The sequence below is a fragment of the Monodon monoceros genome, unplaced genomic scaffold (assembly GCF_005190385.1).
Source record: "Monodon monoceros isolate NGI ecotype Baffin Bay Population unplaced genomic scaffold, NGI_Narwhal_1 Super_Scaffold_20, whole genome shotgun sequence".
Classification (NCBI taxonomy): Eukaryota; Metazoa; Chordata; class Mammalia; order Artiodactyla; family Monodontidae; genus Monodon; species Monodon monoceros.
In genome coordinates this window covers 16,401,038-16,417,431 of record NW_021703777.1, presented here as the reverse complement: position 1 = coordinate 16,417,431, position 16,394 = coordinate 16,401,038, and the positions used below count along the sequence as shown (strand labels likewise).

The 16,394-nt window shown below is 36.8% G+C and overlaps 1 protein-coding gene across 9 annotated transcripts in view; it reads right to left on the bottom strand.

Annotated features, from left to right (window-relative positions):
• RAP1GDS1 (Rap1 GTPase-GDP dissociation stimulator 1) overlaps positions 1–15,884 on the bottom strand; it is a 164,110-nt gene extending 148,226 nt beyond the window's left edge. For 5 of the 9 annotated variants that reach the window (XM_029234779.1, XM_029234780.1, XM_029234778.1 and 2 more), the window contains exon 1: positions 15,700–15,716. In XM_029234779.1, the coding sequence (XP_029090612.1) occupies positions 15,700–15,703 (4 nt within the window). In that variant the 5' untranslated portion in view covers positions 15,704–15,716. Of the gene's footprint in view, positions 1–15,699 lie in introns of all 9 variants that reach the window. The other 4 variants (XM_029234784.1, XM_029234782.1, XM_029234783.1 and 1 more) reach the window with 2 other exon arrangements.
• Positions 15,885–16,394: the final 510 nt, after the last annotated feature.

The window sequence follows — 16,394 nt, the reverse complement described above, 5'->3', positions numbered from 1 at the left end:
ACAAGTAAGAATATTAGCTTTTTCAGTGAACAATATCATAGTCTATCAGATCATGAATGCTATGTATCAGGTGAATAAAGGTTAAGAAGATAACCTCAAACTTCTATTCATCCAACAATATGAACTAAGCATCTACCAAGCATCAAACACTGCCCTAAGTGCTAAAGATACAAAGATGTATACAACACAGTTCACAGAGTATAGAAAACATTTTTTTTTTAGTTTTAATTTTATTTTCGTGGGAATTACCTTCACATGTCTCAGTTTACTCCCAGAAGCAATCAATGTTAACATTTTCTTGTGCATGCTTCCAGAAGCACTCTATTTATGCAATTATTTATATCTAAAAACACATACACACACAAACTTTAAAGCATAATCAATCCAAATGTTACCATAGTACTAACTACCTTTCTCATGGTAATGATCTTAATAAAGTACCCATTATTATTAGAATCATTATAGTATTATTTTAGAAAATCTAATAACTACTATGTAGCTGAAATTCTTTGGTAATTATATGAGAAAGTATTATTTCATTTAGTGGTAATAAACTTAGAAAACCCACTGTCTTCCAAAAGTGACAGGAAAGAAACAGACTCAAAATAATTTTGTCAAATATATAATATGAGCTTAACAAATATACAAATATAAGATTAACATTAAAATTAATATCAGGTATAATAAATTTTCATTTGGAGAGAGGAGTACAGATATTCCTTTGTTCCTATGAGATTTTATTAGGCTATTAGGTTTTGAAAAAAAACATGTAACTTTTAGTGGTAACTGTCCTTATTAACTTAAAAGTACTGACTGACATTTTTCATTAGCCAAACAGGTAACATTTACGAAAAAGTTATAGTGAAACCTATAATACTGTTTAAACATGCATATCTCTTTTCTGGTAGCCAAGACAGTCAACAAACATTTTTTCAAGGGAATTAATGTCACATAAAGAACAATTAAATAAACCATAAGGAAATGCTACTTAGTAGAAAAAATTCTCTGTTAGGCTATCTTCATTTGAAATGAAAGAAAAAAATCAGTAAACATTTATTCAGCAGGTAGTTCCCACTTTAATGAGTGTTAACAGCAATCTGTTTCTTACTGAAACAATGTATCTTTCACATTTTATAACTGTTCCAATTATTATTGTTACATAACTAACCACCCCAAACTTACTGGCATAAAACAAAGGCCAATTTATTACTCTCACAGATTCCATGAACCAGGAATTCACAAAGGACACACTGAGAATGGCTTGTGTTTTCTCCACAAGGTCTGGGGCCTCAATGCTGTCTCAAAGGCCAGGAACGTCTCTGGGAGTGACTCAACGGCTGAGGCTGGTATCATCTGAATCATCCGATAGCTCATTCACACACATGTCTGGTGATTGGCCTGGAAGGACCTGAATGTTAGGATTGCTGACTTGAGACCTGACACCTGAGGCCTCCTTATGTGGCCTGGCTTCTGTATAGCATGGCATCTTCAGGGTCTCAGACTTCTCAGGGCTCCAAGCAGGCCAGTGTCTCGACAAATAAGGTAGAAGCAACAATGCCTTTTACTACTGAGACTAGGAAATCACAGCATCACTACTGCTGTCTTCTATTGGTTACAAGTGAGTCACAAGCATGCTCAGATTCAACAGGGAGAGAATTCCCCAACTCTCAATGGAGAGTGGCAAGATTTAGAAGAATACCTGGGGCCAAAAGAGATTGTTGTGGCCACCTTTGGAAAATATAATCCGCTACAGTAACTTAATATTCACTACATAATTTGGTTAAAATAATACAACAAAGAGCATTACACCCTTTGATTGGTTTTAACTCTGAATATAAGATAAAGTTTCCCAAAAATGACTGTATTTTCAGCTTTGGAAATAGAAATTAAAATTTATATGATTGTTATTTTACATAATATTTACAACTACCTTGTGAAATAGGTGTTATTATTACCTGTATTTTAACAGCTGAGAAAGTTGAATTTGGCAGCTAAAGAACTTGCCCAGAAACTTAAGTGTCAAAGTTGGGATAAATCCAGACGTGTGTGTCTTCACAGTCCAAGCACTTCTCACTGACCAAGCAATCTGCACCGTACTGCAATTAAGTGAACCTCATGCAGATCTCATGCATACCAGAGCTGTACAAAGAAGGACTACCTGTATCTTTCTTTGTATAGACGAAAGCTCTTCAATAATGAATTTATAACCCAACCATGTTAGATAGTTGTACTAGCTAACGACTGTCCATGTATCTTAATATGTCACAAAACAAAACAAGAAAGAAAATCACAATGAAATGTATCAGGGAGCAGTCTCTGCCATAGCATCTCAAGGGTAGTACCATGCTTTTTAGTACAAGTAAGTGTTTAATTGAATAAGTAAGTAAATTCTAGGAAAAATTTTCCAGATCACTGTAAGTAATGAGCACTTGTATATTTCAAAGAATCTGTACTAGGTGCTGAAAAGATAAATTTGATCTATCCTCTCATTTAAATTCTTAGCGGGGGGAGGTGTTTTCTCTTTTTCTAGAATCCAAATTATGGGGATATCTCTGGTGATCCAGTGGTTAAGAATCCACACCCCAGTGCTGGGGATGTGCGTTCGATCCCTGGTCGGGGAACTAAGATTCCACATGGCGTGGGGCAACTCAGTCCACGTGCCACAACTACTGAGCCCACGTGCTCTGGAACCTGTGCACCGCAACTAGAGAAAAGCCCACACGCTGCAACTAGAGAAGCCTGCGTGCCACAACAAAGAGCCCATGCGCTGCGACTGAAGATCCTGCATGCTGCAATGAAGACCTGACTCAAATAATAAAATTTAAACATAATTAATTAATTTTTAAAAAAAGAATCCAAATTATGGCCATATCTGTTTCTATTACTCATTCTTTTATATTATTCTTTATCTACCAGTTAGAGGTTAAGCTTTTCAAAAGCAAAAAAATGTGACTACTTGCACTACTTATTTTGTCACTTTCTGTAATGCCTAATATGGTAATCTTGTGTTTCTGATCTGACTATGGAGCTTTATACAAACTATATAAAAGCCAGAAATGTGACACAGTTGACAGTTATTTTTTCTGGGAGCTTACCACCACCCTCCCCAAAAATGTGTTCTTGCAACTAAAAGGAAATTAAGTTAATCAGCTCATATAAATTTTGTCTTTGTTCTGATTTTGTTTCTGAGGCCATCTTATAACCTTAAAGATAAACCAACATTTATATTTCTGTGAAGCATAAATACATCAATGTAAGTTTTACATTCTTATAATGATCAGTTTCATCTTTCATAATGGAGTTACTTGAGGAATCTTAGAAGGGGAATATTTTTCATAAGAGTTAAAGGAAATAATTTTTACAACCTGACAAATCTGTTGTTGAAAAGAATCTTAGATGATGTGAGCTTCTCACAGTTTTGAAAACAGTTTTTTGTTGAAGTACGATGATCGCTGGTTATAATTTTTTCCTGACTATAAAAAACAAAACTCTACCCATAAATTCAGGGAACTTACTAGTTATTTGAAATTATTTTATACAACTATTTTTATATAGTTTTTAAAAATAATTTAAAATTTAAAAAATTTTAAATTATGGTTTTATGTAATTCTTTTTATATAATTATTTTAAGTTCATATAATTCTTATATGTTAGAAAATACTTTCTAATACATAAGAAAATAATATTCTCTAGAAACAGTTTAGCAGTCTTATTGCACTTTGATTGCTTTTTTAAATGCCATGCCATCATTTGCCCTAGAAAATGTATTTTATGCTTGAGAGCCAAAAAAGAAAGGAAAAATACAACAGATCTTGGTTTGGGGGCTAGTAGGTCTTTATTAGGTAACTGAGCTTGAAGTTTTCCATATGATAATTTATATTAGTATGAAATGGGCATCCCCCTTCCATTTTTAATTGAAATCTATTATTTGGTTCCTATTCAATAATAATGTAATATTTTAAGGATATATATGAAATGGGGATTTAAAGACCTGAACTAACTTGCCAAAAGGCTATACTAAAGAATTAATTAATTTACGGAAAAGCAGAGATTCCATCCTCTATCTCTTTGATTTCTTGTATTATTTGGTCAATTGAAAATTCAGTTTAATCATCACTGATGACCATATATATCACAGATAGTTAACTTTGCTCTTGACTAGTTGTACGATTTAATTTTCACAACGATTTCTTAATTTTAAAATAAATGTATTAATTTTCAAAAGTAATATAAGGTCAATTTTATCAGAAGTTTGAATACAATTAACTCTTTAGTAGTTCAAAAGCTATAACAGAAATTTCAGACATTGCAAATTTAAATACTTTCAAGAGTGAGAGAGTACCGAGTGAGATTTGTAGGATTTAAGATAATAGTAAGAGGGACTTCCCTGGTGGTCCAGTGGTTAAGAATCGAGCTTGCAATGCAGGGAACACGGGTTTGATCCCTGGTAGGGGAACTAAGATCTAACATGCTGGGCGGTGAGGCCAAAACAAACAAAACAATAAAAATAAAGTGGTAAAAGAAGTGTCTTATAAAAAAAAAGATAATAATAAGAAGTAATGAACTGGGGACCTTATACCCTGCCTAAAGGACAACTATCATTGATTGTCACCAATAGAAATATAGGTTCAGAGATCCTAAATGTTTAATTTTTCAAGAAAAGTTGGTGAAGCAGATTTTTATCAGAAATTTCCTGATTATTTAAATGTTGACAACTAATTCCAATTTCTAAAACTTCGCTAAAAAAATCCTTCTGCAGAGTATATGTGGCCCATGGACTGCTGGTTTGCAAGTTCTGTTACAGACATGTCTTATCATCACTATAGGGTAATGCTGTTAAATTAGGAGAAGACTGACCTGAATCTGTAGTGACTCTATAACTGAACAAACAAGTATTTACTGAATGCCAATAAGAAATATGAAACACTGATCAACTAAAATTATTGAATTATTGAATGTGTTATAGAAGTCCAAGAAGTGAGAGGTGTCCAGAGAACAATAAGAGGTCAGTATGAGAGGTCAGAAGTAGTTTTCATGAGCTGGACTAAGGAGAATGAATATGAAAAGTTATTCTAGAAGGGGTAACATGAACAGTGGTGTCTTGGTGGTATCACTGACGAAGAATATTTAGGATAAAGGAAGATGTATTTCAGAGAGCAGTGAGAAATACAAGAGAGGTAGCAGATTTCTATGGACTTTGAAAGCTATGCAGAGTTTAGACTTGATGTGGTCAACAGTTGAAGCAATATTAGATCTTGAGTAGGGAAGTGACATGATCAATGTGGTGTCTTAAAAAAAGATGGTCGTAGCACATAGAAAAGACTGGAGAGCACAGTCTAGTATCGAGAGACCAACTAAGAAATGGTCTCAGTAGTAGCTGAGGTAAGGGCCTGGACTCTAGCAATAGAAATGGGTAAAGAGTTTTCCACTATCCTATTTACCTGAATGAATCCTTGTTATTAGCTTGTTTGTATGTGTGTGTGTGTGCGCGCGTGCGTGCGCGCGTTCCCGTGTGTGTGCACTTTTTTTCATTAACAGATTGGAGCTGGCCTAGTATAATGAACAGAACACTAGTTAAGGAGTCAGGAAATAAGGGTTCTAGATCTGACACTGACCCTAACTAAATGTGTGAAATTGGGCATGTCTCTTAATCTTACTGAACCTCAGCTCCATAATCTGGACAGAAAGAGACAGAGCCAGATAGATGTCATTGTTTGAGGCCCTGGGTCTTACAATTCCGAAAACTAACAATCTGAAGTATTCAAATAAAAGTGTAATCTCTGGTTTCTTTTGAAAAGTCTGAAAATCTGGCTTCCTTGGGCCCTCATCTGTACATGGCAAAACTGGCTGGAGCTGAGTAGGGCATTCCTCTTTTAGGTTGGGCACATACTCTCTTAGTTGGCCATAGTCCCACCATTTCCTGTTGTAGCCCTTCAGTGAGGCCCAGCGTTAGTTACAATTCATCATGCTTTCATTGCTGTTTTTTATTATGGTAGAGAAACATTTTTCTAAACTTTGTCTTTTATCAAACGTGAGAAAATGAAAGACAAAAAGACATTTTGTCAAGAAAAATGAAAGCATACATTTTTATGGAAATAAAATATTCCTTTAGATTTAATATACAAAAGAAAAAGTGCGTATGTGTGAAAAGATCACCACTTAACCCTCTTTAATCATATAGTTTCATTTGAGTTTGGAAACCCTGTTATACATGTTGGAAACCTATTGAAAAAGGTATCTATGGAGTGAAATGATTAGATTCACATTTTAGAAAGAGTACTCTAGAAACATGCAAGAACTTAAGAGGGGGAATGCTGAGAGAAAGAACATCTGTTAGACTAGTAAAGTGGTTTCAAGAGGTGAACTGACATGTTTACAGTGGAGAAAGGAGGAGAGGACTGATTCAAGCAGGTAGAACTATTAGAATTTAGGGAACCCAAAGGGTGTTGGAAGTAGAATGATTCTAGATTTTAGGAACGGTTGACTGGATAAATGGTGATACCACCAGGGAGTTACGGAATGCATAATGGAGAAAAAGTCTTGGGGAAAGGTGAGGTAGTATAGCATTACTCTAAAGCAGGAGTTGGCCAACTACGGCCCACCGCCTGTTTTTATACAACCCACAGGTCAAATGGTTTCACATTTGTAAATGGTTGAAAAAAGTCAAAAGAAGAATATATTTCATAATGTGTAAATTATATGAAATTCAAATTTCAGTGTCCACAAATAGAGTTTTATTGGGACATAATTCATTCCTTTATTTATTGTCTACACCTGTGTTCACTTCACTATGACAGAGGTGAGTCGTTGAGACAGCAACCATATGTGGTACTCTCATCACTTTAAACTGTTGCTTGACATACTACAAATTGCAGTGACACAGTTATGATTGTTCAGTGTTTCGAGTACTATGTGTATTGCCACACCACAACATTTCACTTTGACCATCACATCAAAACGAAGAAAAAAAGTATACTTCAAATACCATGCTTTTAATGTTTAAAGTGACATATGGATTATTTTGTTACTGAATGAAATGGCAAACCACTGTATCACACAATGACACTATAGCTACGCTAGAAAAATTCAACATATATCTATATTACCAGACTAAGTATTCATCATATTCACAATTCATAGGAAAGTAATTGTCAGAGGAATTAGAAAATACAAAACAAAGTACCTCTGGGAGGTTGGGATTGACATATATACACTACTGATACTATGTATAAAATAGATAACTAACGAGAACCTACTGTATAGCACAGGGAACTCTACTCAATGCTCTGTGACCTAAATGGGAAGGAAATCCAAAAAAAGAGGGGATATATGTATACGTATAGCTGATTCACTTTGCTGTACAGTATACACTAACACAACATTGTAAAGCAACTATACTCCAATAAAAATTTTAAAAAATAAATAAAACAAAGTACCTCATCATAGCAGAATTTCTTCACAAAAAGAGAAAATGAAGTTGCAAACAAACTAAGTTTCTGAGGGGCTCACTTATTAGTCAAGCAAGGAAAGCTGTTTACTCGTGGTGAGTTAATTAAACTGTATTTTGACTATAGCAACCAAAGAAACATTTCCAGAGGGGGAAAAAACTTGTTTAAGAAAAGTCTTTCAGTGAGAATAGCTACCTGAAGAAGTAAGGGCACTGGGAGCAATATCAATATTCAATTAAAAGACAAAGCAAATAATTTTAAAAAGGTTTTCCTTGGTTCTTGATAAATTAACAGATAGATATTTGTGATATTGCATAGTGTTCTTATTTTCGAGAAGTCAAGGCTGAACGTGACTGAAGAAGAGCCTCTATAAAGATTGCATAGAAGAGACAAAGATATTTTTAAAGTTGAGATAACATTAATTCGGTACAACCTGAAGTGGAATCTATTAAGATGTGTTACATATGATGGTGGTAAAAACATGTGAGGAACAAAAAAAGGCTTAGTTGAATAAATTTATAAAGTCTGTGAAAATAAGGTGTTTAAAGTCTATGTTTCTTCATTATATTATTAATCAGCAGGTATTTTGTGGGAAAAATATTTTAAACTAACATGTATGATTGAACCAATAGTATCAACTTCATTCACACTCACAGATTTAACCACTGTCGGTTGTTTGTACTTTGATAAGAAATAGAAGCTGCATATCCTAACTTGCCTTACCACACAACAGCTTAAGGGCTTAGCAGTTGTACGGTTTTACAGCGATTTTTTTTTTTTTTAGCTCAATGGTGAGACTGAAATTTCTGAACAATAAGAAGTGCCTTCAACCATTATTATCAAACAATGAATACCTTTGGAAATGATATTTTGCTGCAGATTAGATAATGTCTCCTTGAATCTGACCTGAAAGTCAAGGCAAAACAGTGCTTATATGTGAAACATACTGTGTTAAGTCATTTTGACAACATTGTTCAAATCACAAGTAACCATCAATCTGCTTTATACATTTCTTGCGCTGTCAAAAGTTAAAAACAAGAAGATCTCTGTGCATATACAAATGTGCAACAGATATATTATGCAAGCTCAAACTACAGTTCCAGCAGTGTTTTTCAGACCTCACAGCAAGTGCAAAAGAAACTTCCATATATCAAAATCCATTTAACTATGCAATTGAGGAGCTTCCATCTGACTTTCAGTTGGTTAATCCGCAGTGTAAACAGCATACTAAATGGAAACTATCAAGAGAATCTAAAAGAATTCTATAAATACCTTCCATACAATCAATGTGATTATTAAGATCACATGCCCATGATTGATAGCAGCATTTGGTAGTACCTGTCTGTGTGAAAACGTTTCAAAGACAAAATCAATTAAATGCCCTTACAGATCTGCATTAACAAATGAACAACTGCAATCAATTTTGATGATAGGGTAACTGGAAGTCCCAATTAAAGGAAACTGCTATCTCAAAAAAGGAATTACAATCTTTTCATTCGGAGACCTGTATTTTCAATCATGTTCAATTCATGTTATATTTTGAATTTAGTCAATAAAAATTTTGTGGATATTTGCTTTTTCTCATATATAGTTTCACTCTTATCTATGTAATATCCTTGATTTTGCCTCTCGGCCTACAGGGCCTAAAATACTTACCATCTGGCCCTTTATGTAAAAAGTTTGCAGACCTCTGCTTTACGGCGATGCTATTCAAAGTGCGGCATCGTCTGGGAAATGTCTTGACAAGGCAAATTCTTGGCCCATCTCACACCTACTGAATCAGAATTTCTGAGGGTGAGCCCAGTAATTTTTCTTTTTTAACAAGCTTATAGGTGATTCTTATGCAAGCTAAAGTGTGAGAATCAATGCTCTCAAACAGGATTTTAGAGACTTAGTTCTGTCCCCTTGGATAAATTATTTAATTCTTTGAGTAAATAAAATGGGGATAGTGTCCCCCACTTCACAGAACTGTTGAAGAGATTAAAACTATTTAAAAATATATAAAAAAATGTAAAGTTTAACATGATTACTGACATCAATAATTCTTAATAAATGGTAATAAATGATAATTATTACTTCGAAGGTGTACTGGGGCCTCCTTGCACCAGCCCATGAGATAATGATAATTAAATTTTTCGGAATTTTGTGAGGCAATTATTAAAATAGCCATTATTAAAAATTTTATAAACTTAAAATTAAATAAGTTATATTAAAACAAAGTTATTAATAGTCAAAACTCATCACTACTTAATTACTTTACTACCTTTTATTATTATCTGTGCTCATGAGGCTATTATGTCTGTATGGTGGGTATATTATATAATGGTGTGCTGCATCTCACTTCTTCCCGACTATGCAGTCACAGGAAATCAACCACCACAATCAGAGCTTTTTTGGAGAAAGGCTTCTGGCAAAACGTTAATCAACATATCTCTGGTTATCATTATTAAAAATTACATAATGAATTCAGTTTTGAACTCAATGAGTTTGAACTGACTATGCATGTAGGGATGGATGTCTAATCATCTACTAGATAAAAAGATAGAGCCCAGATATATATTTTTAGGCATCAGTAGCATATAGACAGTAGTTGAAGCCATAAACATGGACAAAATTGAGCAAAACAGCCTTTAGAGAAGGGGTCAGATATAGGACCCATATGGAAAAAGTTAATTTTGTGAACAAAAAGTCAGAAGGACTTTAGAGTTTATAAGTATAGCCAATTATGGCTAGCAGCTCAATTTAACTACTCCCATTTATCACTATCCTAATTCTTAGTTTTAACTCCTGGAACGCTTCTACCGACAAAAGTTGTATAAATAGATGTACTGAGAGAATTACATTACTCTGCAATTTGAATTCAGCATCCATATCTTAGCCAGCAGGGGTAATGGTATTTTAGGCCATCTATTTAGACAAGTCTAACAAATTGGTTCATACTCAGAAGTTTCTACCTCAAGGAGACATTGCCCTTCGAACAATAAAGAAAAACAAGTTATATAGGGATGATTATAACACACTTAAGACATCAATGATATTGAGTATATTTCAAAGTTTAGTTTCAAAGAATTGCAGAATTTTAGAACCAAAATAGACTTTATAACCTATTCTGATACTTAATTTTTTTTGGCTCTTCTCTCCATAAGAAAGAGCTGTTTGTCAAGTTAAATGTCTAGGAAAGCATTTTAAATTAAATTTTTTCCTTATCAGTTATCTGAACATCTGATTATCTAAAATTAACATGGAGTTCCCAAAGGAGATGATCTTCCTTCTCCATCCCTCCTGATGTTCATGAGGGGATATTAAAAATTTACATAATTCTTTATGGTTGTTGTTGGTGCCTCTGATAACTGCAGAATCGCCAAGTTCAGTTCAGCTGATCTGGAATCTCTGGAGAGAGCAATCACACTATTTCCCTAAAGGCACCTAGAAGCTCCAACATTCCACTGTGAAAATTAAAACTCTATGGTTCTCAAAATGAATTAAGGCTATTATAACTTTCCAAATAGTAGTACTAGAGACTTCAGAAAATATGACTCTGCCAAGGATAGTGAATCTAGAGCTCTCCAGTATGAAAAAAAAAAAGTGGGCATATACAAAATAGGTATAAAGCCAATAAGAAAAATTATTGAACTAGTCAATATATAATCTATGCTCTTTTAAAATAATAAATTTTAGTGATTATCAGCTTATAAAAATATTTTATTGCTCTACCTTGACTTATAAAGAATAAGCAAAAGTACCAATTTTAACTATTTATCTACGAAACTATTCCAGGACTTAGAAACGCAAGCCAAAAAAAAAAAAGCAAAAAAAAACAAAAAAAGACTTATGCATAAGCTTACACATACTTACAGAGAAAAAGAAAACTCCATGAATTAAGAGTATAATTAGAGGCGGACATATAACTAGAGAAATCCCAAATTCACAAAGATGAATAATAAATAAAAAGTGATAAAACCATTCATTAGTAGAGTATCCTTTATGCAAACTGTCATGTAAAATTATAAAACCATTTCTAAACTCCCTCTACATGACAGATACTGCAAAAACAGAAAGTACACTATACTAAGTCACAAAGACATAAAAAATGGAATGTCAAAGAAATGTGAGGCACTATGGTGAGATTACAAATTGTTCAGCAAAAAAATAGCACGTGTCATTCCACGTAAAGTGAGACATTTAAAAAATGTTTAAACAAAGCTATGCTTACGTACAGATATTTAAACGGGGCAAGGAATATTGTACTACTATACATAGGGAACTCTGTCTCCACTTACTCATTAGCCACTTAGTCTTTACAACTGACCTCCATAGCTATCATACCTCGTAAAGCTGCTTTTTCGAAAATACCCTAGGTAATATCCTAACCAAACCACATCAGCTTGGAGCCTTTTCTCAGTCCTATTACTCTTACTGTTCTGAAGCAACAGCCATTATTGACCATTCACTCTTGAAATCAACCATATGCCTATTCTAGTCTTTCACTCCTACCTACTACTGTCTTTTCTGGTGTCAAATCATTTCATTCTTTTTCCTTAACAATGGGGCATTCTTCAAGATTCTTACCTTGGACAAATTTTCTTCTTTTTCTTTGTTGACTCTCATCCTCCTACCTAACTTCAAATATTATCTCAGGAAAATTGTGGGTAACATCCAGATCTCTAGCTCAAATCCTCTCTTGAGAGTTAAAATAACTGTTAAATATTTTTTACCTAGTTTTGGTTAGTCAACTGATTTTTACTGCATAGCTCCTACATGCAAGACACTAGTGTTAGGAAATGTATTCAAAACCTAATATGAGAGTCCCTGTCATCAAGAAGCAGAGAAGCTAAAAGGCAAACTAAATAGTCCAACACATCAGGTCCAAAACTGACTATTCATTCACGTTTCCTCTTCCAGTGGATTAAATAGATATTTAAAAGATCTCACATTCTCATTATTGCCCAGGCAACAATGTATGACTCCTTTCTTAATTCCATATTCCTTATTGCAATTTTCTATTCCCATTGCCACAGGCTGGTTCAGGACAGTATATATTTTCACCCAAACTGCAACAACCACCTTCTGAATTATTCTCCAGTTTCTCATCCAATCCATCCTGCACTCAACTGACAGATTAATTTTCCTAAACCACAGATGTGTTCCATCACTTACCTATATAAAAAAGTTTAACAGTCCCTCAATAGACAAGTCAAGCCTAAAAACTTCGTCGGTTTGGCATTCAAGGTCCTCCATTATCTGTTCTTTACCTATTACAACTTTTTGATCTCTGTCACCCACTATTTCCTTACCTTTTGCTCCAGCCAAACATGGTTATTTAATCATATCCTGAAACTGTTTGAATGTTTCTATCTCTGTATCTTCCTTTATGTCATTTCTGTCCCTCTGCTCCCATCCTGATTAACAGTCTCCGTTCATTTCTACCTTTCAGAAGCTTAACCAACCATTAGATCAAATAACATCGTTTTTCTGAAAACTCCTTTCCATCCTCTGAAACTATAAAATATGTTAAGGTCTTTTGTATCACTCATACTTTATTTAGTTATCTGTGTATGTAGAACATTATTCCTGTTAAGATTATAAGAAACTTGAAAAATGTTTTATTAATTTTTATCCTCCCACAGTACATTACATATGGTTGATATTCAACAAATTATGCTGAATTTATAAAAAAATATATACATAAAATAATAGCCATGGTCTATAAGACTACACAGGAAGTTAGTTTCCTTCACTCTCTTATGGAGAAAAATCACTGCCACGAGAATATCTTTTTAAAAAATCACCGTATTTATTTCTTGAAAAGACATTAAAAAGTAATTTTTCCCCCTACCACTAATCAGTATACCCCTTATGTACATATGAATTGTTATAATAACTTCCTTGGCTTCGAATATAACATTGCTTCCCAAGGTTTCAATTTTACATTATAGTACGTACGCACAGATCACAAACTAAACCACTGAAAACAGCAGTGTAGAAGGAAATAGCTTGCCTGGTGGCTGCTCCAAAACCCGTACCTCTTAGACAACCCAACTTATTTTTTTTGAGAGAGAGAAGAGCAGTCATAATGTAATTATACTTCTCTGTTCCCACTTCCTTCACATCTCCATCACCTTTATAATACCTACCAACCTAAATGTTTGTTCAGAGCCCATACTTTCAGGTTCACAAGTTGAAAATAACAGACAGGTTTCCAGTTCAACAATTAATTCACCAAAGATTTACTGAATACATACTATGTGGTAAGCACTGTAGAGGACTCAAAAATTCATAAGACACAAATTTCATCTTCTGGAACACATGATTAAATGCACAACACACACACCTTAACAACTGCATTATAAAGCAGATTACGTAAGGGCTATAAAGCTTCCAGCAAGGTACAAACAGAATGGTAAAAGGAGAGTGCTTAGTCAAAGTATATCTGACAAGCTTCAAATGAGAGATGGATTTCTATTTGGAGTTTCTTTGAAATCAAGTAAAGAATTCAAGATTTTCAAGATTAATTATTTTTAAGTAAATTATTTAAGTATTTTTTCACTGGTATTGCAACAGAATAGATTTTTTTCTACTGAAAAGGTACTGATTTAACATGTAAGTTAACATTTTAGTTAAACAGACTTTTTTTAGCTCACCTTGAAACATGGGGAAATATATTTTATAGGCCAAACTTGTGCCTATAATTAAGAAGGAAATTTTTGTTATGTTCAAGGGAAAGACACAATGTGTCCAATAATCCAAACTAATATTTATTTAAAATTCTACTCCCAGAGAAAGACTAGATACATATAAATGGGCTACCCGATTTTTACAGAAATCTGTCAGCTTACCAATAGTACATTAAAAAGGAAAAAACTGAACAACTGAAGATAAAATTCTGGGACCTAGATTCATTTTTCATTCATACCACCTCCTCTTGTAACAATGACCTCTTCCTCATATACGGCCAAAGGTCTGAATCAGAGCTTGGAGCATTTGCTTTTCAAGTAGGCTCCATCGACACCAGATACTTCTTTGAAGATTCAGAGCTGCCATGACCTAACTCTGTACGTGTTGGGCAATGTATTGACAGGTGAAAGGACCACACTCATCTCAAGCTTAAAATAACTTGCAGGGAAGGGGTGGGAAAAGTCCGAGTTGACAGATGCCAATGTAGCAAATTTTAAAAAGAGGAAACTATGATAGACAGGAATGGAAGCAAACTGGGGAACTTGCAGAAGTATGGCATTCCAAATTGCTACTATTTTTTTTAAAACTTTCGTCTTTTAATTACATTACAGCATCCAAGAGACGTTTCTGCAATTACTGAACTTAACAATTAAGCAACATATTATGAAAAAAAATTTAGGTTTAAATTACATGCAGTTTTATAAAACATGTTTGCTTTTAAATATCTCATCCAAAACTCTTGATATTAACGTGAAAGAACTAAAATCGGATTATGGAGATTTCGACAAGTGAAGCTGGGAAAGAATAACTAACATGTAAGTTCGGTAACATGTTACAGGCAGGTTGCAGTTTCCCTGCTACAGTAGACAGGCGAAGGAACCAAGAAAATGGGTTGAGCACAGGAATATTGCACACTGTAATCACCCAACACTAATTCAACAGCTAGCGGGCTCTATCCATCCTCCCTCACGTTCCTCGTGGCCTCTGACAAGTCATCCTTTCAACCTATGAGACTGTCCGCTCTCCCCCACCGAAAATAATTTCCGTGCAGGTTGTAAAATCTCCCGCACAAACTACTTGCTCGCACCTCCTCGCCTTGGGATGGGCAGTCCCCAAGATGGGGAAAGGTCGCCCTGGCAGGGAAGTTACGTGAAGTGGTCTTTCTCGCGGTCCGCCCCGAGCCTCCAGCCCAGCAGCCGCGGGAGAAAGGAAGCGGGCGGCCTCCGAAGAAACCGGGATGGGGCAGCGGATGCGAGCCCGCGAGGCAGGCTCTGTGGTGCCCGAGCACCGGCTCGGGCAGGAAGAATGGAGGAGGGGAGGCGAGGCAGCTAGGTGCCCGAGAGCCGGGCGGGCGGTCCGGCCCCGCGGCCCGACCCCACCCCGCCTCGGGACCCTCCCAGCCCACGGACTCGGCGTGCGTTCCGCGTGCGCCGACTCTCCCCGGAGGAAGAGCCACTGCCTCACACCAGTGGATTTGAGAAATTCGGCAACTTTGCGCGAGAAACGCTTCCCACCCTGCAACACGCCGAGAAAGAGAAATATGTCAGGCGATGACGGGGGAGGAAGGATGACTTACCCATGGTCCTCCCAGAGGGTAAGGAGCCGGCAGGGCGAGGCGAATGTCTCCGGTGCGGGCGGCGCGGCGCTGTGTCCTCACTCTACCTCCGCCTCTCCTGCAGCCAGGGAGGGACCCGCGGGGGGCGGCCGCCGGGGAGGAGCAGCTACTGCTGCCGCTGCTGCTGCTGCAGGCGGCGCGGCCGCGGCGGGGACGAACGGCGGGGGGCGGGGCGGGGTAGGGCGGGGCGGGCGGGCGCAGCCTGCGGCGGGCGCGGCTCCGCGGGCGGGAGGCGGAGGCGCCGAGCCTGCTGGAGCGGCGTCCGCCTAGACGCGCGGTCGGGAGCGCCCCGCCCTCCCCACCGAGCATGCTCAGTGCTTCCCTTCCCCCCTCCGGGGCAAGAGAATCTAAACGTGCTGGTGGGCGTGTGTTTGCCGGCCGGCTGCCGCCGCCGCGGAGGAGCTTGATGGCGGCAGCTTGAGGGGCGGAGTGTGAGCCTCGGGAAAGCTGGGCGCGGGGACCCTGAGCCCGAACTATTACCCTCCGGCTCGCTACCTCGACCCCACCAACCCACACCCGGAAAACGGGCCGGTGTTTATTAGGGGGCAGCCCGGGTGCACAGGCGGGAATTTCCCGAAGGAGGAAACGCTGGGCCTCCTCAGACCTGGGACGGTGGTCGGAAAGCAAAGCGGACGTCCTGAAACAGACCTACTGGC